We start from the raw sequence: 26,165 nt of genomic DNA on the forward strand, positions 1-26,165 counted from the left end.
CACTCCGCCACGGGGCCGGCTTATTTTTATACACACACACACACACACACACGCACCCCCCTACCCCACACACACATACATACATACACATACACGCGCACACACACACACACACAGATACCCATCAATGACCATTGAGATAAAGTGAGGTGTTTCTTTCCCGACTGAACTTTCAAGGCTTTTGCCCCCCTATTCAGAGGGTCTGCGCAAGAACGTAAAATAATTAAATCGCGGTCAAGTTATTCATTTCTTGTCTGTGGGAGAGCCAATCAGGATCAGTTCGCGCGTATGTAGCATTGGTATGTACAGTCACGGACACTTCTGGCTTGTAATGATCCTATTGAAAGTCAACTGGGTTGTTACAATCCAGAAATGTCCGTGACTGTACGTACTACCTACAACTGGAAGTAGTTTGGCACTTTACCGAAGGTGGCAGGACTGCGCATTTGATACGCTTCGATATATGGGTTGATAACTGAGGTCTCTTTTTATATACGCTCTTTGTTGTGTATCTCCTTTTTTTTAAATTATATATATAATACAGCATACTTAAAGGCACGAAAACGACATTCTGTTGAATTTGTATTTTATGTTTCCCTAAATGTGTAAAATTAAAAACGGCTCTAATTAAGTTACATCAAAGCGTAAAAAGTAGTGGAGTATGTAACATTTTATAAATTACATGACAACAGTATATTCGGCCGGCGCCTGTTCGTTCTCCACACTTATCTATGCACTTATCTATGGTGTGCAGGGAGTATTTGTGTCTCACATAAATTATAATTATGGTATTAAAGTGTCTACGATGTGGTGTAAAGGCTGGGAGTTCGTTGTCCAATCTTAAAAGAAATGCAAGGTATATCCTGGTGAATTCAGTGCAAGGACAAAGTACTACAAGTGTTAATTTTGAACATTATAAAATCGAGAAGGCTCGGTGTAAGTTGATTTTGTTCATATTTCCACTTTGTGTAGATTATAAATTGGTAAGACTCTAGTTTACGTTCTTTTCCTAAGGACTACGTGTCATATATCTTTGGAAAGCTTATTTTATAAGGAATTCAACAACGTAAATCTCAAAGCGAGGAGAAATTTCCTGGAAGAGTAAATCGAGAAAAACCGATGTTGTCCGGATATGCGTAATTGAACGTACTGAGGAATTTTTTCGATGATGAAGCACATATTTAGGGGGGAAATGAGTGCTAATGGAACCTAACCTTGTAGCCATACCTCGTCCCCGTGATTGGTTAGTGGGGCTATAGTGAACAAAGTGTAAAAAGAAAAAGGTACTTACCCGAAGAGATGCCGGCTGCTGCAACACGAACGCAAAGAAGCAATCACCATGCAGATAAGGACGTAAAGTAGAGTAGCCTTATATATTTTAGGAGCGATTTTAAAATACCGGGAATTTCTCCATTTTGTTTGAAATTCGGCATACTCACTAATTTTGGACCCCTAATCACGAATCTGCAGTTAAAATTTGGCGCTCTGTCCCTGGGGTAATTGACCTACCACCCCCAACCGCTAACGTGGCCCCGCCTCCGCTCCGGCTCCCCGGCTTTCTCTATAGAGTCCCTGTTAAAGGCATGTTAGAAATTGGCCGGATTCACTTGCCCCCAAATAAGCGCCAAATTTTAAGTGCAGATTCGTGATTACGAGGCCCAAATTAGTAAGTATTTCAAATTTCAAACAAATTGGATAAATTCCCTGTATTGTTAAATTCTATCAAATTTTATTTTCTACACTTATAGACTTAGTTCGAATTATGGTAAAACTGTCAAAGCTGGGAATCGGACTTCTTCAAATTTACAAGAGAAAGTACTAACGGAATTGAGTTTCTGTGTAATATCGGAAGGTTGTAGAAGTGTTTTCTCGCATTTTTTTTCAATGTATTTGGCTGCTAATTCATGTATTTTTCTATAATAATATTCGTCAGATGCACGAAAGCTGTTGCTTGCATTTCCATCCATGTACTTGAACCAGATGTTGGGAGCATCTGATGACGTAATCCCCCAGTAGTGTTTCCAAACACACAGTTTTTTCACTATATTGTCGAACCTAAAGCATCCTAACCTAACCTTACCGTGATTGTGCGTGGGGCTATTTGTGGATGGTTATACGATCCAGAATGGTTTTTGGGGCTATGTGGGAATGGTTTTTGCGGTTATTTGTGGATGGTCATAATATCCCTAATGGTTTTCTGGTCTATGCGGGCATTTTTCTGTTAAGAAGGTTGAAACTCTGCTTTGCCATTTGAAACACAACACTAGTCAAGATTTGCCCGTCATTTTGCGTGTTCAGGAAGCGAGAAAAAAAAAAGAACAATAATTACTCGATATGTCGACAATAGATACTAATTTCGTTAAAAAAAGGGAAATCCCTTGTTAAACAATCTTTTGCAATGCAGAATAAGTAAGTACGAATGTCAACAATTACAGAATAAACTAGTTACAGCCGATTCCCGGCTTTGACAGTTTTACTCGAATTATTTATTGAGGATTGACAGCCTGAGGTGAGTGAGAGAAATTATCAGGATTTTCGAAAGTTCAGAATACAGAATTGTCTCCAAGCAAAAATATTTCGCACATTACACTTAAGTCATTTCATATTAGTAATTGTGCGAAGTAACTAAAGACGAGAATAAAGACTTAAAAGAAAATTGACTGCCCTCCAACTTTGCTGTCATGGGCCCAAGTTGAGATTGTATAATAACAGCATCATTGTGATAGACACGCATTTTCTACATGAATGTAATTCTATATATGCCTATAAACACATACTGAACAGTTTATCTTTTGTGCGGACAGATTTTTCCATTGTAGTTAGGTGGACCAAGTTTTGCCTTCTTAGAATTAATTTTACCCCAACGTGCTCATGATGTTACTATTATGTTCTTTGAGTAGTTTAGGATTGTTAGGTTTTATTATCTTAGTATTTCCAAGAAAAACTTGGCAGTCACTCACACAGTTTTTCATTTCACAACGTAACACTCACAAGTCAGTACTTTCTGTAGTTTATAATATGTTTCAATGTCTCCAAGCACAAACCTACTTCCGCAACCATTTCAAGTATTTTAGCACATTCCTTAATTTCCTGCATATTTGGCAGGGCAAGGAAAATTTGCTGGTTTGTAAAAATGTACCCTTACAAGTTAATGCTACTTTTATTAACCTCCTTGGACCTGAGAAACAAGGGATAACAGTTTCATACATCAGAAACACATTTCTTCAATTTTACACAAGAAAGTACTTACGGAAATGAGTTTCTCCAAGGTTTATGACGTTCGTCGAGGTATTTTCTTTCATCGTGGAATATATTTGACCGGGAAATCATGTATTTTTCAAGAGAAATATCTCACCGACGCACAATTGCCATTGCTTTCAATTGCTTGCCCTACGACAACCGGATGCTGCGTACGTTTGATGAAATTGCCCCTGTCAGTGTTTCAAACCCCCATTTTTTTTTACTATGCTTGCCTAACGTAACCAAACCTAACCTTATCGGAAATGGTTCGTGGGGCTATCTGTGTATGGTTCGTGGGGCTGTCCATCAGCTACCCGTGCATAATGTACAATTTACACAAGTGACAGAAACACATTTCTTCAATTTTACACAAGAAAGTACTTACGGAAATGAGTTTCTCCAAGGTTTACGACGTTCGTCGAGGTATTTTCTTTCATCGTGGAATATATTTGACCGGGAAATCATGTATTTTTCAAGAGAAATATCTCACCGACGCACAATTGCCATTGCTTTCATTTGCTTGCCCTACGACAACCGGATGCTGCGTACGTTCGATGAAATTGCCCCTGTCAGTGTTTCAAACCCCCATTTTTTTTACTATGCTTGCCTAACGTAACCAAACCTAACCTTATCGGAAATGGTTCGTGGGGCTATCTGTGTATGGTTCGTGGGGCTATCTGTGTATGGTTCGTGGGGCTGTCCATCAGCTACCCGTGCATAATGTACAATTTACACAAGTGACGAACACAGTAGTAGGTATTTTTCGGTGAAGGATGTTGGAAACACTGCATGCACAAGGTTTGCCCACCATATTCTGTGTTATGGAAGTGAAGAAAGGAGTCAAAGAAATTACTCTCTATGTGAAAAATTGTGTTGTTTTTTTTTTCCGTGTAAAAAGCATAATAGCACCTTGAACTATGTTCCGCAATACACAATTGGTAAGTACATACCATGCGAAACACAAAATATCCGATTTTAATGTGTATCCGGGTATGACTTAAGATGACCAGACCTCTCTCCGATTTTCTTCATATTTGGTATACTTACTAATTGAGGCCTGCTAATGAGGAATCTGAAGTTAAAATTTGTCGGAAACGTCTAGAAATTGCAAAATAATTGCGAACCATTGACGCTAGCCACACGAACCATTGACGTGTGGTTAGGTTAGGCAAACCTAGTTAAAATTTGGTGTCGTGGTAGTATCAGGAATATAACATATTTCCTTGTGAAACAAAAAAAAAAATCATGAAAATTGAAGGTTTCCATTCCGAAAACTAATGCCTTATTTTAGCTTATTTTGCAATTTCTAGACGTTTCCAACAACTTTTAACTTCAGATTCATGATTAGGATGCCTCAATTAGCGAGTATGGCAAATATGAAGAAAATGTGAGAGGGGTCCGGTCATCTTAAGTCATTCCGTGTCTCTGATCTAAACTGGTATCCAAAAAAAGTAATGATTTTTTTTAATGATTTCATAAATTTACAGTTACTTAGCACTACTACTTTTATAGGTTAGATTTTTTTTTATTCTGTACCCCCAACAGTTAGGTCGCAAGCTACGCCTGTGTATATAGAGCCCTATAATGTCACTGTTGAAAAGAGCAGTTCAGACAGTGACAACTTCAAAGCCTGATCATGCACATGCTCATCACTTTGAGTAACACTTTTTCTTTGGCTTTCTAGACCAGAATGTGCAAATATTTTTAGGTGTAATACTTCCTTCTCCAATTTTTGGAAAATTTTATTTTGTCATATATTTTAATAAGATAAAGTTCTTAGGGCCTGGGAATATGTATTTATTAAGCCACAGGTGTTAGAATATATGAAATGTTATGTTTCTCTCATCATAATAGATGTTATCTTTAATTTTTCCCATTGTTTTCACATTACAATAATTTGTTATCAGCTTATCATAAGTTAAATCATTCACACACAAAACTGTAAAAAATAGATAATTATTATTTATATAGAGTCAGTAACTTTGTAGAAATTTCAGCAAACATAGTAACATCCCACAGATTACTTTAAAGAGTACCACTGAACTGTCTAATCTAACAGCTGTGCAAAGGGAACTAACTATATGTAATGAGTAAATTTCTATGTAAAGGGAAAATACATCCACACTCAAGAGAATTATGAGATCTCTTCCAAATATCACCACCAGCCAGCTTTCTGAAAAATACAGAATAAATATATAATTAGGCACATTTTTATGGTTCATATTATTTTCTGCTTTTTCCATGGATATGAAAAAGGGAGAAGGAATCCATTTTTTTCAGAAAAAATGTCAAAATACTTGGTAAAAATGTAGGGAGGAATTTAATTGTAGCCATTTTTTTCATTTATCTACAGGGATTGATCTACAGATCATTTTCATCAAATTCAAAGGCATTCTATTTTTTGTGTACGTTAGTAAACTAATGTGATTTTCATATTTTTTTAGATAAAAACAATGGCTCAGCATATCCTCCAGTGTATGTTCCTAAAGATGTGCAGAGCGGATGGTATGATTGGTGGGAGAGCAAAGGATATTTCCAGCCAATGGAGAAACAAGAAACACCCTTTAGTATTATAATGCCTCCTCCTAATGTCACGGGGACATTGCATTTGGGCCATGCTTTAACTTGTGCTGTTCAAGATGCATTAGTAAAATGGTAATTGATATTTGGATCGACTTATTCTTTCGAAAGCATGAACATTTCATACTAAAGTGACAAGTGGCACATAACACGTCACATGAAATTGAATGCCATGTTACACTGAAATAATTACAAGTACTTACATTGGAGTAGAGTGGCATATGGGGCCCCCCCCCGTTGGTATAGTGGTAATGTTGTCGCTTTGCAATCAAGGGGTCCTGGGTTCGATACCTTGTGGAGGCACATTGCACATTGGTTTGGATCCCACTTCAAACAGTAGGTCTAGTCCCGATTAGCCTATCTGTGAATAAAGTGAACTTTAAACCCAACTCAAACAAACAAAATAGAGTTGTATGCATCATATGTCATTTGTTACTTGGATAGAATTGTTTTTCTTTTATAATGAGTAGTATGTCATCTTGCTGTGTGTCTTGTACACTCCTGTTCACATAAAGTTGCACATATTACGAGGCTGGACAGTTAAAGTATGTGGCACTGTATCTGAACAGGGACTGTATATGTGTACTGAGATGGAAAGTGGCTTGTCAGGTGTATTGAAATTGTAGTTGAGTGTTGTCACATTGGTGTGTCTTCTGTCACCTGTTGCAGGTCTTGTGTAGCCAAAAGCTGGCCAGAGTTTTCTTTTTGCTTTGTGTCACAATATCTACTAACGATCTATTGAGTAAAAACCATTTCTTACATGTACCTTGCCGAAATCCAATCTGCAGTCTTAGAAAGGTAACTGTGCAAGGATAATATACATTTGTGACATATTACTTCCACTTTCAATGCTGCAGTGATTTCAATTTAGAAATGTACGATGCAATTTTGATTCCTGTTTGAGCATTAGAGTATCAAGTTATAACTTTATAATTTTGTGCATTTTCCTCGAAGTGCCTTAGAATACATGATGCAATATTCTGAAATCTTTGCTCCCCCCTTCCCTCTTTTTTGTTTTGCATATACATATGATTTTCTTCATTGAGAGACTGCCATTTCAGTTTATACCACAGAAGTCTCTTGTAAATCAGAACTAAACAACACATTTGTTATCAATACCATGTGCACTAGAAGTTTAGACCCATTTTTTCAAACACTATTCTAATGACAAATTTATGGTTTTTGTTTTTGTTCCTTATCAAAAGTATTATCATCACTTTTTGGTTCATATCACCAGAAATTCCTTAACATGCCATCTTCTAATGTGTTATGAATGGAGTTACTTCACTTATCCTATGACAAAAAAAAGGAGGCATTCGCTGCAGGGATGAAGTGCTGTGAAAGGCTCATATTTCTCACTTCCACATCTCTAAGTTCAATTTTCATAAAAAGTGGATTTTTGCCATTTGTTCTCTGAATCCCTCATGTGCCCAAGATGGATGTTTCATTCTTTTTATGCATCTATATGCATATGCCACTATAACATGTTTGAATTACAAGTAATATCAACGTTAGCCATGTGAATATTTTATTTTTATCCCAAAAACTGCAGTTTAAAGAAATGTATTTGAATTTTAAAGTGTGGTTGTTTCAAATGTGCAGAAAAATAAAAAAAATGCAAATAATAGATTTGAAAATAATTTCATTTTTGGTGGTTTCTCTTGGATTTTTGATGTAACACTTTGCAATAAGGAGCTGCTGTGGTTTAGTCAGTAGGGCATCTGACTGCAATGCACGAGACCTGGCATCGTTCTCCAGTTTGGTTAATCTAAGGTCAATTTTTCCAGCCTACGGGCAACCTTAGTGGTAGAGGCAGCCGGAGCATGGTGCTTATCACAAACTCCAAAATGGCCGAGATTGAGAATGTGTAGAGTGCTACCTCCACATCCCCTAAATGTGCCTTCGTGGCACAGTGCCATATGAATGGGGAACTTTACCGTACATCACAATAAACACACATAATTATTGTCAATATACAGGGTGTCCCAGAAGTCTTTCCCTGATTACAAACTTTATTCATATCCTCTATATGCAAGGTAGAGATGTGAAAGTGGTGCCAAAATGTTGGAAAACTAACCAAGTTTTTTTGTTGCAGGTTGGAGTAACGTGGCTGTAGTGTAGCAGTGTCAGTGCCCAGAAAACTGGAAATGTTCACAAATGAGGAAAAAGCTCAGCATGTCCTCTGGTATCACGAGACCCGGTCACCAATAACAGTGCAGAGGAACTTTCAAATGTACAGAATTCTTTCGTCTAGAATATCTGCCATCAATAAGTTGGTATTTAAAAAATGGAATTCATCTTCATTCCCAAATCCTGTCAAGTCCAAGAAACATTGTATGGAAAGATGCCACCTGATGTCAAGAGCATTAATTCCGGATTCCTTGGCACTGACATTGCTACACTACACATTACTGAAACCTGCAACAAATAAACTTAGTTAGTTTTCCAACATTTTGGCACCACTTTCTTTTCTCTACATTGCATATAGCGGATATGAATAAAGTTTGTAATCAGGTAAAGACTTCTGGGACACCCTGTATATCTGAGTTTGACTGTTTGGCTTAAATTCACTTGGAGCACAGATAGGCTAATTGGGGGTGGACATAAAGTTTAAAGTGGGATCCGAAGCCCTTTCTCCACTGGGCATCAAACCTGGAGCCCCTTGCTTTCAAGGTGAGGACATTACCACCATGTCATCAGAAAATTGCTATCTGTCTGTCTCTGTATGTGTGTGTGGTGAAGGGGGAGAGGAAGGGAGTCAGAAGGGCCACCAGGCCATAATATATTCAAACTTTAACTTTATGGGGTGTTTCCTTCCATATATGTACACTATATAGCCAAAAGTCACCAGACACCCAAGTGAACGTGGCTGTAGTGTCAAGGTCTGGGACTCTTTTCCCTGGTTTGGTCTCGGACCATTAGTTTTGGTCAATGGCAACATGCAAAGTGGTGTTTATGAGGTCATTTTAGACAATAGCATGCTGCCAACCATGTGGTAACAGTTTGGAATGGGCCATTTTCTTTATCAGCACGATAATGCCCTTACCCATAAAGCAGGGTCTATTGCATCGTGGTTTGTGGATAATCAGGTGGTTGTGCTTTGCTGGCCCGCTCAAAATCCTGATTGGAACTCCATAGAATATATTTGGGATTAACTGGAGATTTGGTTGCGTGCCAGACCCACCCGACCGAAAACCACCCATGAACCATTCACGAGGCTACAGGACGAATGGAAAATAATTCCACCAGCAATATACCAGAGCTTAGTGAAAAGCCTGTCCCCGAAGAGTAAATGCTGTAATAATTGTGAAGGGGTGCTCGACATTTTATTAGTTACCTTGCTGGTGTCTTTAGAATGACTTTTGGCTACATAGTGTATGTATACGTGGGTCTACTACTCTGGCTTTTGGTAGGAGTGGTCCCGGATTTGATTCCTACGTGTGTATATGTAATTGTTAATGTTTTATAAAAAGTAGCTAAGTTTTTTGATATCTTAGATAGTGTGATAAACATATGAAAATTTGCATGAACATGGAGAGCAATATTTTGGAATGCAATAACTTTTACATTGAGCAGCATGTCATTTCATTCACTTGTATTGTTTCTCTTAAACCATGTGTTCATGTGAGTACTTCGTATACTTCTTACGATCTTCACAGGCATCAGATGAGGGGTATTCCTGTTCTTTGGGTTCCAGGCACTGATCATGCTGGAATCGCAACCCAAGTTGTGGTTGAAAAGAAGATGTGGCAAGAAAAACAGATTACAAGGCATGATATTGGCAGAGAGAAATTCTTACAAGAAGTGTGGAAATGGAAAAGCGAGAAGGAGGATGTGATATTCCAGCAGTTAAGGCAGCTTGGTGTATCAGCTGATTGGAACAGGCACTTGTTTTCTATGGATCCGGTTAGTATTAAATTTTGCCCAACTCAATAAACTAGTATGGCAGTAAAAAGCTTCTTACGTCATGTGCCAGCAACTTACTTGTTAAAAACAACAAAACACACAAACAGCATGATGAAAAATGCTGCGAGTGGCGCTAGCGGAACTTCAACCGTGTCCTATTCATTGTCTCTCAACCAGCCCTGATGATGATTCCGAGATGGAATCGAAAGCTTGGAAGAACTCCTAAAGTGTTTTTTATCATGCTGTTTGTGTGTTTTGGATGTTTTTAATCAATAAACTAGGTTTGCAGGATATATAAAAATATATTTTTTTGGTGTCAAGTAAATGGTTTGTACAGATCTATGCATTTTAAATGTTACTTATGCATGAGTAAAAATTTATTCACTTGTACAGTCATACTCATGGATACTTCTGGGTTGTAACGATTTCATTGAAATTCAATGGGATCATAACAATCCAGAAGTATCCTTGACTGTATATAGAATACATGCATAGTACAGGGTGGTCCGAAAGTCTTGTTACCCTCTCCCAATTTTCTTTGCACAAATGTGTATTTCTTGTCCATATTTCACTTCACATGACTTTGTGATTCTTGTGAATGCTTCCATTTCAGCTTCTTTCAACTCTGGAGTCATCTGGTATTTTGTTTTGATACATACTGCTTAATAATGCTTAATAAGAACATTGGAGGGGGGCAAAACTTTTGGACCACCCTGTACATGTTTTAATTTTCTTTCTGTGTGAACGCCCATGCACAGTGGAATAATAACTGATTTTATGTTCATGGATTTTACATTTTTTGTATTTTAGACTACCTTGCTGATCAATAATTTGTACCAAAATTTCAAGTTGTATAGCAGCAACTTCCTGATGCTGTGTGTGTAATACAGGCTTCACAGAACATATTAGTGCCATCTAGCATATTCTGATAGCATACAATGGACCCAGGCTTGATCTGTGGTTGAGTTAAATTCTCACAGAACTTTTCACTACATTATAAAACATTTATTTCATGCAATTTGTTTTTTAGTAATATTTTGTTTTAGAATTGTAGTACCTCATTTGGTTTTAAAATTTTGCTTGGATTCTACAAAAGAATATAGTAAATGTTCCTATTAAGTGATTTTTATTCTTGCATCCACGCTTCTTTCTAGTTGCCCAAAACTTTTCCAAGCTTACACTCCCAAGAAACATATACACACAACCTTACTAGACGTGTAAGGTTTTTGGTGTGTGTATCTTGGTAGTGTAAGCAAGAATTTATATACCTCGTTGAGAATATACACTCATTTACTTCTTCGAAAATGCAAATTTCATTAAAAAAAATATGTTAAATGAAAATAAAGTAAAAAGTAAACTGCAATTCAGAACATGTGTGAGTCTTCTTATATATGCTTATTATGAGGGGATGCTTAAAATTTTGTTAGCCCGACGTAGAAGGTATGCACTTGGAATGATGAGACTTCATAGTTACTTAACATACTCCCCTTGAAGCTTGATGCACTTTCTAGCCCGGTGCTGCAACTTTTAAAAACCACTTAAAAAAAAATTCAGAAGTTTGCTCCTTGCACCAATGCTCTATGGCAGTAATCACCTTCTGATCTGAGGCGAAATGGTGTCCCTTCAGGTGTTTTTTGAGCTGGGGGAAACAGAAAGTAGTCCGATGGAGCCAGATCGGCGAATAGGGTGGATGATCAAGACACTGAAAGCCCAGGTCTCGCAATTTGTGCTGTGTTGATGCTGCTCGATGGGCAGGGCCATTGTCATGGAGAAACAGACATGAGCAAACAAGGTCACTTAATAAACCTGAAACAACAAGAAAACCTGTCCAATCATGCAATGCCTTTTGGTATATGTACATACAAGGATATGTACTTTCAAGACATAATGTGACCGTCCTCTAACCAGTTTCGTAACTTGGTCGGTCTACGAATTTTTTTGCATCCGCTCGTACGTGTAACAAAAAACACTTTAAAGAAATTATTGTAGCCAAACGAGTAGCATTACAAAGTAACAAAGTACATAATTTCAAAGAGTAAAGTTGTAAGTTTTTTCAACAACACTCACTTTACAAACACACTATGTGGGAACCATTTGTGACCCAACAAATGTCGATGCGATAATCAAACTCTACCCACACACGGCCCAACATGTCTTCCGAGACTTGGCTGTTACTTGTTCAATTCTCCTTTTGAGTTCCACAACATCACGTGGAAGAGGAGGGACATATACATGCTCCTTTACATAACCTCATAAAAAAAATCATCCGTTGCACTCTTTGTTTTGTCAAATTCTAGCATGCAGAAAGCCTTCTCAGCTCCAGAAATTGCCATCTTGATTATGACACCACCTAGCGACGATATATGGAACTACATGTAACACCTGCAATGAGAAAAAAAACGTACAACTTTACTCTTTGAAATGATGTACTTTGTCACTTTGTAATGCTACTCGTTTGGCTACAATAATTTTTTTAAAGTGTTCCCGGACTATTGTTACATGCTGTATTATTGTATATGAATGTAAAATGAATGAAGTAGATGCCATATTTTACACCTGACTTTGTTTATTATTTATCTTTTTGTGCAGAAACAATCACGGGCAGTAATGGAAGCCTTTGTTCTACTATTTGATGCAGGCCTGATATACCGTGCTAACTCCCTAGTCAATTGGTCGTGCACTCTTCGGTCAGCTATTTCTGATATAGAGGTTGACTTGAAACCAGTAGAGGGCCCAACATTATTGAATGTTCCAGGGTATGAAAAGCCTATAGAGTTTGGAGTGTTACATGACTTTGCATACAAAGTTGATGGAGAGGGTATGTATTTTGTAATCATAAATGGTATAATGTTTGCATGTTTGAATGGACATATTTATGAATGCACTATTGGGAATGTATAGCATATAAACACACTCAATATATGATGTTATATTTTATAGTATGGGTTTATTTATGTATTTCTTTTGTCAAGAATACACAATTTATGTGGCTCCTTCTTTTGGACATGTTCCGAACCTGTTAAATGAGTTAATGCAACTTGCCATTCATAAAGTGTGCACATGAAGATTCTGAAGTTTGTTATGGTATTCCTGAACTTGCTTTCCTTGCCTGAAGATTATATTGTGATGTTCATCTGCTAGTTTGATTGATTGATTGATTAAAATAAATGTGTCTGAGGACAAAAATATTCTTACCTGGGCTAAAAACTGAGGCTGTAAAGTGACACTCAGCATATATAAGTACCAGAAATAGGACAGTACACACACACAGCCCTACAGAAGGTCAAGGTCACCTAGTCCCATTTATATCCTACTTCCCCTGGGCCCAGCAGGTTGGGCAAAATACACAGATGTTTTACCAAATCACCACAAGATGGTGCTAAGGGTTTCCATCTCGAAAATGAACAAACTGCAACTGGGAGATCTACAAGTTATTTTGAGATGATAGAAGATAATTATAGAAGAATTCCAAGTAAAAAAGTATTTTGCTGTACAATACATGCACGTTCCAGAATCACAACAATATTGTGGAAAGGGATGAGGTATTGCAACCCTGCTTTCAATGAGTATATTGGAGAATATGAAGTTTAATGAGAATATATACACTACATTCCTAAACGAACTGAACGACTTCACTACCCTCAAATTCACCTGGTTCCACTCCAAAGACCAAGTGACCTTCCTAGATGTGGACATCCACATTGCGGGTGACCACTTGGAAACTTCCATACGCATCAAACTGACCAACCACCCCCAGTATCTCCACTACTCCAGCTCACACCCCTACCACACCAAAAAAGCCATCCCATTTTCCCTTGCTCTCAGAGGCCAATGCCACAACTCATCCCCCCCTCATCCTGCCAAAACTACAACCTACGCCTGCACCAAGCCCTAACCAAATGTGGCTACCCCTCCACCTTCATCAACAAACAAATCACAAGAGCCACAACCGCAGCAAACAACCCAAAACTAACCCTCCAGCTATGATCACCCAATACCACCCCCCACCTTACGAAAACCAGAGATACCCTCCACTCGGTCCTTTCCATCCTGCACAGTGATCCTGACACCAGGGACATCTTTCGGGATAAACCTAGGGTCATTTTCCATCGCCTCTGCAACCTCAAGAACATCTTGGTCCAAAACACTCCCACCCCTTCCACATCACTCCCCCCAGCTCACAGGTGCAACAAACCCAGGTGCAAGACCTGCCCCATACTCATCACCTCCCCCACCCTCCTGATCCCCACAGCAATAGGTGAGTTCACCTTTTACCCTAAGGGCACCTGCCACTCATCCAACCTGATTTACACCCTCATCTGCCAAATCTGCGGTAACTTCTACCTGGGCGAAACCTCCACACCCTTGAACCTAAGGATCAATAATCACCGTTCCTCCACCCAAAGCTTCGATTTCACAGTTGCCATCCACACCAACATCCATATCACCACCTTTAACAACTGTTTCCGTGTGGCCATCATCCATCTTTTACCCCCCCCCCCCCCCCTCTCTGACATATCTTTCCGCAGGCGATGGGAAAGGGCCTATTTATCAGGCATGCACACCAGTATACCCCCCGGACTCAACCTAGCCAACCAATAACCCTTTCTCCTCCTCTCCGAAACTGCCCACCCACCATGCAGTAAACACTAGTGAAAGTACATTTGTTATCTATCAACTGTTTCTGGCAACACTGACTGTACAAACGCTACCGTAAGTATTCTGTCCTCTATGCTACGTAACACCGATATTTCTTTCTTCTCCGATGATAATGCGGCATATGCCGCGAAATATCAAACTATTTTTTTTGCGTGGTAAGTATTTACTGTCTCCTTCATCATTTGTGTGTGTATATTTATTTATTTATTTATTTACATTGAGAACAGGGTTGTTAAATATGTTTTGCTGAGCACAGCAGCACCTAATATTAATTTTTGGATCACCAGTGACAACTTTGTCCAAGAAACTATTTTTCCCCATGTTCATATAAGATTCTTCTGTGATGTCACATGTGGTATTAGTTGTGAATACTTTGTACATTTGTTATTTAGTATTGCTTTTCTGCCACTTTTGGCTAATTGTGAACTGAGAATGATGATTAAATGAAAGTGATGAAGGCACTCATAAAGAACACCCATGTCCAGGTTAGGACTCAAACCCCAGGGGACTTTGATGACAAGAATATGCATATTTTGTGATGTTAATCTTTACCATTTCCAGCATTAATTTATTGTGAAAAACTTAAATCTAAATCTTATTTTTAGATTCCGAAATTATAGTTTCAACTACTCGAACTGAGACGATGGTTGGAGATGTAGCAGTAGCTGTACATCCTAAAGATGAACGATATTCATCTCTTCATGGAAAGTACGTGTGGCATCCTTTCAGGAAACAAAAGCTTCCAATTATATGTGACGAGTTTGTTGACAGAGAATTTGGTTCAGGTAAATAAAAAGTCATCTCTTTATTTCCTTCATCAAGACGTTGCATTTCAACCAGCTCTGCTTCTTTCTCAGCAAATTTCTCATGAAATTTTGCAGTATATTTGGCTGAAGGTAGCAACTAATGAGAGTTTTGAGTTCATTACTTGGAAAGAACAGTCAGCTTGTCTTATCATCCAACCCAGAGCTTTTTTTCTGGTGGTACAAAACGGTACTACCTTTTTATAGGTGAGAATATAACTAACAGAACATTTAATTTTAATGAAAGGAATGTGTGTGTGTTGAAGCAAGCTCTTTCACTCACACCGCAAAGGATCATTCTAGTATTTTCTTTTATCAAAATGCTTCTTACACATTGATAAGTCCAATGAAAACTAGGTAGTCACTCTTAAAATCTCCATATCATAATCACTTATTTATGTACATTCATTTGTTTCTTTTCTTTTGTTACGCTCAAAATTTATATAAATTTAAACATCATAATTTTATATTAGCAATAATGTGATTATAATTAATTATACATCATATTAATTTGACACAACATTTTCACGTAATGTAACAAAACAGCAATTAATAACAATATAATGTATTATGCATCATGGTTATTAAACAAATAATAAATGAAATAAATGAACATCTTTGGATCAGTCACAGTGTGTACTTGGATCATTTATAAACATACCTCAATATTTAGAGTAGTTCTTATGTTCCTGTGTTTAAAAAAGGTGATAAAATGAACTGCAGTAATTACCGTGGAATTTCTCTACTCTCAACAACATACAAAATATTGTCTAACATTCTTTTAACAAGACTAACCCCATATGCTAATGAAATTATAGGTGATTATCAATGTGGATTTAAACGTAACCGATCAACTACAGATCAAATTTTTCACATCAGACAGACACTTGAAAAAAAGTGGGAATATAATCAAAATGTCCATCAGCTATTCATTGATTTCAAAAAAGCATATGATTCGGTCAAAAGAGATAAATTATATAATATATTAGTAGAGTTTGGAATACCTAAGAAGCTTGTTAGTATGATAAAAATATGCACCAGTGAAACAGAAAGTAAAATTCGTGTGGGTAATAATATGTCTGACAAATTTATAATTCATGATGGGTTAAAACAAGGAGATGCATTATCTGCATTGCTCTTTAATTTTGCCTTAGAATATGCTGTAAGGAAGGTAAAAGAAACTAAAGAAGGACTAAAATTAAATGGTGTGACTCAGTTGTTAGCATATGCAGATGATGTAGACTTACTGGGGGATGATGTGAATACAATTAAGAATAATTCTAAAATATTTTTCAAAACTGCTGAAGAGATAGGTTTAGAAGTTAACAAAGAGAAAACTAAATATATGCTTACAGGCCGAAACCAAGTGTTAGGTAATAATCAAAATCTAATTATTGATAACAACTCGTTTGAACCAGTTTCCAAATTCAAATACTTAGGAGTAATATTAACAAATGAAAATTCTATTAAAGAGGAAATAAAAAGTAGGCTTAATTCAGGAAATGCATGTTACTTCTCTCTTCATAAACTTTTGTCTTCTCGTTTAATATCTAAGAAACTAAAAGTTAAAATATACAAAACAGTAATTTTGCCTGAACATAAATTGAAAGTATTTGAAAATAAGATCCTTAGGAAAATCTTTGGACCTAAAAGGGATGAGGAGACAGGTGAGTGGAGAAGGTTACATAATTTAGAACTACATAATTTGTACTCATGTCCAGATATTATTAGAATAATTAAATCAAGAAGACTTAGGTGGGCAGGCCATGTGGCACGAATGGGAGAGGAAAGAGGAGTTTACAGGATTCTTGTTGGGAAACCAGATGGTAAGAGACATGTAGGAAGGCCAAGATGAAGATGGAGGGTCAACGTTGAGATGGACCTAAAGGAAATCGGTAGGGATGGAAAAGAGTATATAGATCTTGCTCAAGATAGGGAAAGATGGAAGGCCTGTGTTGCTGCAGCCATGAACCTTCGGGTTTAAGAAGGCTAGAGAGTTAGTTAGTTAGTTAGTTCTTATGATGAACACAATAACAAATAATAACAACAACAAACCAACTTGAAGAATACCAAAACGTTTCTTCCCCCCAAAAAAGCATTGATCTAACCTATTGCTTATTTGATAGCAGTGATCTGGAATAGTGATATCTGGATCATGATAGAATTCATTACTGTTGGGAAATTGAGAAAGAAAATATTGTTGTGATATCCTAATAAAATATTAATGGTTTTCAAGAAATTAGAGTAAGATTGTAAAAATAGGTGACAATTATTTTACTGGAAAGATTCTCTTGAGCTATCAATCAGGCTGTTGACATCTCACCTGGCCGTAACCTGGGAGAATCTTTTCATCAATCATTGCAAGGAAAGCTTCAACACTTAGTTTAATTATTTTAGTGCTGAACTGATGTGAAACTCGTGATTTTTTTTAAAAATAATTTAATCCTTAGGAGTGTAGACAATTATACAAATTCTAACTCTAACTAACTAACAATCTAGCCTTCTTAAACCCTAAGGTTTATGGCTGCAGCAACACAAGTCTTCCATCTGTCCCTATCCTGGGTAAGATCAATCCAATCTTTCCATCCTTACCGGTTTCCTTTAGGTCCAGCTCAACGTTATGCCTCAATCTTCATCTTCCTACAGGTCTCTTACCATCAGGTTTCCTAACAAGAATCCTGTAAACTCTTCTTTCCTCTCCCATGGCTGCCCACCTATGTCTTCTTAATTATACAAATTCTGCAGATAATAAATTGAGTTTCCATTCTTATGGATTCAGATCTGGATTTCTGTTATTGAACAAAGGAATTTGAGATAGAATAGATGTTTCCTATTATGCCCCTGTTAGGGCTGAACCAATGCCCGCACTCTTACTGATTCCCTATTGTACCAATAGAGATACTTAGAAATTGTAACAATTCCAAAAAGAAAAAAAATTAAATAAACATTTTCCATTGCAACTATATCATAACTACCACAGTTTTGCTTTAAGATATTTATATTTTCGAATTTAATCACAAAATCCATTTCTCACCACAATATTGTTGTAAAAAATAATCAAAATTATGAATTTTGCATAATTCCCATGCATTTTTGCACGCTCTGGAAAAATTCCAGCTGATACATTCTGATGCTGATAGTATGGAATGCCAATACTAATATTTAATATCAGTTCAGCCCTTGTTGTTATAGTGTATTTTTACAGTTTATACATTTTGTAGTATTTTGTATTGTATTTGCAGAACTAGGTACTTTTAAATCATTGCTCATACACTTTGTACATTGGGGTATTAAAAATTTTTAGTCATCACAAAGATAATTGTGTAAGGCGTTGCATATATTCATATTGTCCTTCATACATGATCTACTGTATTCTTCTAGGTGCTGTAAAAATAACACCAGCCCATAACATGACAGACTTTGAAGTAGCAAAAAGACATAACTTGCAGATACTGCCAGTGATCAATGAGGAAGGAAAACTTATAAACAGTGGGCGGTTTGAGGTTTGTTAAAAAGCCTTATAATAACTAGTAATAAATATATAAGATAACTAAGGTATTGGTTGCTACTCACTGTCAATATGTAATATATTTACTAAGAATTTTCATGAACTTATAAAAAAAATATTAAAATATAGTTTTAAAATTTAGGCATTATGCAGGTATTGTCCATCAGTGCATGTACTTATATCTGGTTTACAGAAGACATTTTTCATTTGTAGAGTGCCAGATATATATCATTATTTCGAGTGTAATTTTTTTTAATATTCATTTCATATAGAGCCTGTGATTTTAAATTTTTATGTGTAGTATAGACACCGATATTCATATATTGACCAATACCGATATAGGACCTATTTATCTGTCAGATCCTTACAACAAAGTCATATAGGTGTAACGTAAGTGTTGGCATACCACATATGATTTTATTGTACTGAAGTAGAATTTAATTTTTTTGGCATAGGTATGCACTGTTGAAATATTTGTGATGCATTCTTTGTGGAATTTTTGTAGGTCTTCATCAATTATCATATTGTTTGATTTAGGGCATGGATAGATTTGATGCAAGAGTTGCCATTACATCTGAACTTGAAGCAATGGATCTCTGGCGAGGAAGGAAAGATCACTCCATGCAGGTTCCATTTTGTAGCAGATCAGGAGATGTCGTAGAGTTCCTGCTAAAGCCACAATGGTGAGATTGTTGTCCCCATTTTGCATTTTTAAGACTTGATTTGTTGATTTTTTAAAATGTTTTTTTGTGATTTGAGAGATTTTCCACTTGATATACAGGATGAGCTTAAAAGAAATAGACAGTTTCAAAGTTTTACAGAAACAAGAGTTTTAATAACATGGCTGTAATACTTACCTGGTTGGAAGAGTATGTCTTGAAGTTTACATGGTTAAGTTACAAATGTTCTATGTAACATGACAGATATCAATGTGGTACTCCAGTTCTCCCCAAACACATATCAGCATGTACATGGCAACAGTAGCAGCAGCTGTTGTGATGTGTTGTTTAAGATCGTCCACACTTGTTGGAAGGGGAGGAACAAAAACCCAGTCCTTGATGTATCCCCACAAGAAGTAGTCACACAGTGTTAAATCACAAGCACACAGAAAGCCTTTTCTACCTGTCTAGCGGCCATATTGCTCAACTGACATCAAGGGTGCTCACATGATGATGTCACAAAAACATATGAAAAGTGGAGGTCGTAAACTTGAAGATTGTATCTATAAAACAGTACTAAATGCAACCTGATAAAACTAACAGGGTTTGATATATAAAGCGTTTAATCTGTGTATTTCTTTTAGGCTCACCCTGTATCTAAAGATATCTGTTTGGAGGTTACGCGGAGATAGATTATTCATTCTAATGAGTTCACGCTTCATTTTTCTGCGCACCTGTCTATTGGTGAAATTGATCACAAATAAAAAGTGAAGCATGAATTCATTAGATTGAATTAATATTGTCACTATTAAAAGAATAAGTATTGTTTTTGTATTTTTTATTTTATGTCACTTTTCTTCCACTTTTGGTTAATGATGAGAATGAGTGATGCTAAGGTGAAAAGACATTCACAACAAACAACCATGCCCAGGCTGGGACTTCAAGCCAGATCCTTGGGTAGTGGATCAAAAAGCAGTAATTACTTCGAAGTGTTTAAATAAAATTAATTTGGTATCATTATTCATGGAAGATTGAATTTTGTACATTGTAAGGACAACATAATAGTTCTACCTTGATTATTAGTTACTTTACTCACCTTTGGAAAACTTAAAGATTTAATTAATTATGTCTGCTACTCCATGGTGCAACAGCCAGTTGAGTGCCAAGGCCCATCATTTGTTTTGTCATTGGGTGACACATGATGAGTGCATCGAGTCCCATCACTATTTTCTGGTTTTGTGAGACCATATCCTACTGCTCCTTCTTTTTCAGTATTTGCCCAATTGTCCTTACGATGCTGGATCAACACCGATATTTTTGAGTTCCCACCAAGAATTCAACGTGGTACCACTTGCTCCAAAGGCAAAAATGTTAACCATTTGATTACATCCAATAAATATTGTCATGGTTTGTTTAAAGTCCACTTCATGTTCACACAGGACAGTAGGGAGTGGACCCACAATTTAAATTGCAATCTGAACCAGTGCACACAGTACCTCCTCCAGGAATCGAATCCCGGACCCTGATTACAAAGTAACTATGCCATTGGTTAATTAATTATGTGTATAGCAGAAGACTAGTTATTTATTATCTTATTCATATTGTATTGAGCTGAAATGTAAATTAAAATAAATAACTATTACTTGTTTGTAAGTTCTACAAATAAAAAAAAAAACAATTGTAATCTATTAGCATTAATATGGTTTAGTACATTGAAAGTTGTTAATGGATGATTATTCTGACCCTTAGACTCAACTGTAATGCACATTTTCCATAAATATGTTAAATCTGTTGTCTCTGATGTGTGTTTTCAATACAGTGGAACCTCGATTTTACATTTGTCAATAGATTTAGATGAAAAAAGTTAAAATGTGGGAAAATTTTATAACATTATGCTCTATTGCAGGGGTTCTCAAACTTTTTCGTGTCACGAAGCCCTTGGTGTTTCAAGACACCGCAGTGCCCAAGTCAGAATGTAGGCCTATCTAACACTTGCAACGCTCAGTTAGTGATGTTAGGTTGGTTGCCTGAACTTAAAAATAAACACACATTTCAAATTCAGAAAGATTTTGTGTGTAAAAAGTACTAAATAAGCACATACTTGGAGGAATCATATTATTTCATTGAAAATGTTGGAACACTTTGGGAACCACTGCTCTATTGGTATCATGAAAATTGAAGGTGGGGAAAATGTTAAATCTGAGAACATAAAATCGGGGTTCCGCTGTATTATTATTATTCTCGTATGATACCAAAGTGCTTCTTATTTCAGGTTCCTTAAATGTCAGAACATGGCAAATCATGCCATAGAATCTGTAAGGAAAGGCGAATTAGAAATTGAACCAAAACGTTTTGAGAAGGTTTGGTTTGATTGGCTTGAAAATATTAGGTAAGTTTTTCAGTGAGTGGAATATCGTTTTAAAATAAAATATATCCAGCATCTCCACCACAGTGTGTTATAGAAATGGGGCTGTACATGGCTGACGTGCCTGTAGTGCTGGTGCACTGTCATCCACTAAAAGTGCGAGTAACGTAGGAAAGACTGGAATTTGTGCCATTGTGCTGTTCTGGAATCAGTATGTCATAGGGCGAAGCTGATTCCACTGTTGGTGCTCATACCATTCCCACTGATACCAATGCATGTAAATTGTAACAATTCCAAGTAGTTTATAATACAATGGAACACCAAAATGCAGGAAACGTAAAAGCCCACGTGGCAGTCACATGCTCTACCGACTAGACCACCCCGGTTCCATATTTTATGTGAAATGATGAATACTTCAAAGAAATGCTGATAGATTAATGTGATGTAGTTCAAAATCAAAACTATACATTTTTTTTTTTAAATATTCTGAACTAATTTTAAGATTTATTACCTATGTGAAGTTTTCGTGATTCCGCGTTGCACAATTGGATAAGTTTTTTTTCCGATTAATTTCGAACGCTCATTGCCTTTATTCACTAAGGGTATGGTATCTGAAGCGGAGATGCGGAAACACAAAAACTTCACATACATAATACTTAAGCTGTGTTTACCACATTCATCATGAATAAATTAAAATTAGTATTGTTAATAATATAATTGAAAATTATATTAAATGTTTTATTTATTAGCTTTCTGTGTTTCGTTTCTCAGCATAGGCATTTATTAGTAACTTTATTAAAACTAAAATTGATTGTAATTTTTTATATTTATATAGGGTGTTTTTTTTTAGAGTGATAGAACTTTGAATTGAAATAAAAAACACAAAACAATAAGTTTGAAGCCAATTGTGTTTTCATTTGAAAGATAACTTTCTGACATTTACTTTTTGAAAATAATTTCCGGCTTATGTCCACCACGACTAGCTGTGATAGAATCGGATCAGTCCAATTTTGAACCACTTTTCAAGTAATGGGGGACGTATGTCGTTAATAACACGAGTTATGTTGGCTTTCAAAGCGTCAATTGTTGCTGGTTTATCAGCATAAACCAGAGACTTTAGATATCCCCAGGGCCTCCCCCATGGCGCAGTGGTAGCGTCATTGCCTTGTAATCAAGGGGTCCCGGGTTCGATACCCGGTGGAGGCACAAGTGGTTCGGATCCCACTTTAAACTGTAGGTCCAGTCCCGATTAGCCTTACTGTGCATAAAGTGGACTTAAAACACCAAATCAAACCAAACTTTAGATATCCCAAAGAAAATAATCCAGTGGTGTTAGGTCCCATGATCTTGTGAGGCCAATTCACTGACAGCGCCGATATGTCCGAAGTGCTCTATACGTTTGGCGAACAGAACATTGATTTTGGAAATATATTTACACAATTTGTAAACGTTGTTGCGGCGTCAGTCTTTCCATGATCATTTGCCAATGCTCACTGATATGAAATAACAAAGCAACATGTCATCAAAACAAAACAAATGACAGCTATCCCTATCAAAAGTTCTATCACTCTTAAAAAAACACCCTTTATATAACACATTGTTTTGTTAATAACCAAGAGGAATCTTACTTTCGTTTATTATTTCTTTCATTTTGTGAGCGTGCTCTTGGGCTATCTGTTATAATTCTTGGTAATGATTATTTTAATTTGTTTGTATTATTGAAATGTTAGTGTCTTTTTTACTCTTTCTTAATCCTTTTATAATTTAATAGTTCTTTGTGATTGGTGATTCAAACTGCACTTATTTTTGGTTGTTTTATATTTTTGTTAATGGATTGGAATGGGGATATGAGGAATTAATAAAGTATTAATAGAATTATTGGAGTAGATGTTATATCATCAGTTCTTCATGTAAGTGACGTCCGTTATTTGGTTCCAGAGATTGGTGCATATCCCGCCAGCTGTGGTGGGGGCATCAGATACCTGCTTACTTTTGCCAGACTGTTGATGGGGAGAGAAGTACGTGGGTAGCAGCTAGGAACGTGGAAGAGGCTAAGAAGAAAGCAGTGGAGAAATTGGGAACTGGTCCTGATGAAAGGGTAGAAATACAGCAGGATGCAGATGTATTGGATACTTGGTTCTCTTCAGCTCTGTTCCCTTTTTCAGTATTTGGTTGGCCTAATCAGGTAAAACTGCCTTCGACTTTTAAAGCTAAAAGTAGGGAGACACTTTCGCCGAGCCTAATTATCCTCAAAATTATGCAAAATTCAAACTTTATTTTTATTTTACACCAATTTGCACGAAAAACTGCTTTTTGTGATTACATAACATCTATTTTGAAATTCTGAATGTAATTATGGAATATTTTTGAAGAAATTTTTATTATTGCAATTTTCTAGTATCGGTATTGGTGAGAATCAGTAAGAGTATTGGAATTGGTATTATTACAAATAAAAAGTTGCAGACAGTGAGAATAAATAGAGAAGAAGACCGCATGGTCAACCTATTCTGTAAATCTATCTCACTAATCACTTTGGTAAATGCCCTCGGCTAAATCTGAAGTCCTGACTGGCACATCATTTTACATATATATCTGTCTGGTGTAAAAGAGTAAATACCTAAATAGTATCAAAAATCACAACTTATGTGAGTGAGTATAAATTTATCCAAACTACGTTTCGGAGGTCAATACTTCCTCCTTCTTCAGGTCCACATGAATATCCAGACACCAGACATGGTGTGATGTAAAAAAGTGTTATATAGGGATATAGGTTGAAGGTGGTGGTAAAAAACACTTATAAAACCCTTGACTCTGACAAAGTAAAAGTTCCTGTGTTCCTAAAAAGCCCATGTTAAGATACTAAAAGATTTAAAAGCAGGTCCCCTGCAGGTGAGGCAAGGCATGTGAGTAACAGTCTCCATACACAGAGTTGAAGGTTACCTCCCTTCCATCGGACCGATTACCCTCAACTCTCGTGTCACCAATCCAATGAAAATTCACGGTCTTTCCCCGCAGCTCGAAACTTCGGCGGTAACATGAAAACCCATCTAAGCGTAATTATTACCAGCTTTATCCCACTTTTTAAGAAAATTGACCCACCCCTCCTCTAAATTGCCATAATCTCTATTGCGTTTATTATCATTTCCAGTGCATATATGTCTCATATACATTCCGGTCCAATTTATTACTACTTTTCTTAATAACTTCTCTTTTTACGATTCTATGTTTACTTTCAATTATGTGTTCCGAGGGAGACCGGTTTGAGGAACCCCTTCCTTAATATCTTTATCATGCTCCCCCCATCGGATTCGCATGCTCCTTCCAGTTTATATTCCGGTCCCGGGTTTGATAACCGGTGGAAGCACATAGATCCCACTTTAAACTGTAGGTTCAGTCCCGATTAGCCTTACTGTGCATAAAGTGGACTTAAAACACCATCAATCAAACCAATGAGTTTATATTCTGTAAAATATAAGAAAGGGGGGCGGGTGAAAGAAGACCTTGAAGGGCTGAAAGGAGTTTACAGAATTGTGTGCAAATGCGGGAGGGAATATGTTGGACAAACATATTCCAATCAAATTTTAACAGGCTTGGAAAGAGTTGCAGCATTTATTTATGATGTTATCATTTCCGGAGATAGTCTACAAGAATGTTTCCTAAGAACAAAACAAATCCTGGAACGCGTTTAAGATTATAATGTTAAAGTCAATTTAAGTAAATCTGAATTCCTAGTGCAGAAGTGATTTACTTAGGAAGACGTTTTACAGCAAATGGAATCACACCAACTGAAAAGCATGTGCATGCTATTTTAGAAAGTCCAGAGCCAAAGGATAAGGTTCAACTACAAAGTTTTTTAGGGATGGTTGCATTTCAAAGCTGTTTCCTACACAACTTGTCATCTACAATACCACACCTATATTGATTTCTGAGGAAAGGCAAAAGATGGTTGTGGACTAATCAATGTGCATTGGAATTTAAGGCTGTTAAAGATAAGATTGTTCATACACCTGCTATAATTCCTTTCAATCCTTCAAAAGAAATAATCCTAGAAACTGATAGTTCTTGCTACGGTGTTGGAGGACAATTAGGGCACTGGGTAGATGGTGAACATCGAACAGTGGCATGTTTTTCAGCTACACTTTCACCTGCTCAGAAAAATTACTGTCAGGGAGAAAGAGAGGCATTAGTAATTGTTTCGTCTGTTAGACATTTTTATTTATATTTGGCTGGTCAAAAATTTACAATATACACTGATTCAACGACTGCCAAATCATTGCTTGACTCGAATACACCAGTGACAATGCAACACAATGCATGTTGGCAGAGGTGGAAGATATTTATGGCATCTCTGAATTACGAAATGCTGTATTCTAAGAAGGTTCCAATAGCAAACGCCTTGTCAAGATTACCACTGCCAGAAGAATTGCAATTGGATTTTGTTTTGA

General features: G+C 36.7%; 1 protein-coding gene across 3 annotated transcripts in view; it reads left to right on the plus strand.

Moving 5' to 3' along the window:
• The first annotated feature begins 501 nt into the window (after nucleotides 1-501).
• Nucleotides 502-26,165, plus strand: part of LOC146005194 (valine--tRNA ligase-like) — a 47,342-nt gene continuing 21,678 nt past the window's right edge. The window contains exons 1-9 of one of the 3 annotated variants that reach the window (XM_083144236.1): nucleotides 502-936; nucleotides 5,685-5,895; nucleotides 9,480-9,726; nucleotides 12,316-12,544; nucleotides 14,991-15,170; nucleotides 18,570-18,691; nucleotides 19,234-19,379; nucleotides 21,628-21,744; nucleotides 23,659-23,905. In XM_083144236.1, the coding sequence (XP_083000362.1) occupies nucleotides 786-936; nucleotides 5,685-5,895; nucleotides 9,480-9,726; nucleotides 12,316-12,544; nucleotides 14,991-15,170; nucleotides 18,570-18,691; nucleotides 19,234-19,379; nucleotides 21,628-21,744; nucleotides 23,659-23,905 (1,650 nt within the window). In that variant the 5' untranslated portion in view covers nucleotides 502-785. Of the gene's footprint in view, nucleotides 937-5,684; nucleotides 5,896-9,479; nucleotides 9,727-12,315; nucleotides 12,545-14,990; nucleotides 15,171-18,569; nucleotides 18,692-19,233; nucleotides 19,380-21,627; nucleotides 21,745-23,658; nucleotides 23,906-26,165 lie in introns of those variants that run through there. The other 2 variants (XM_083144237.1, XM_083144238.1) reach the window with 2 other exon arrangements.

Source organism: Lepisma saccharinum, chromosome 23 (genome assembly GCF_977018435.1).
Source record: "Lepisma saccharinum chromosome 23, izLepSacc3.1, whole genome shotgun sequence".
Taxonomy (NCBI): Eukaryota; Metazoa; Arthropoda; class Insecta; order Zygentoma; family Lepismatidae; genus Lepisma; species Lepisma saccharinum.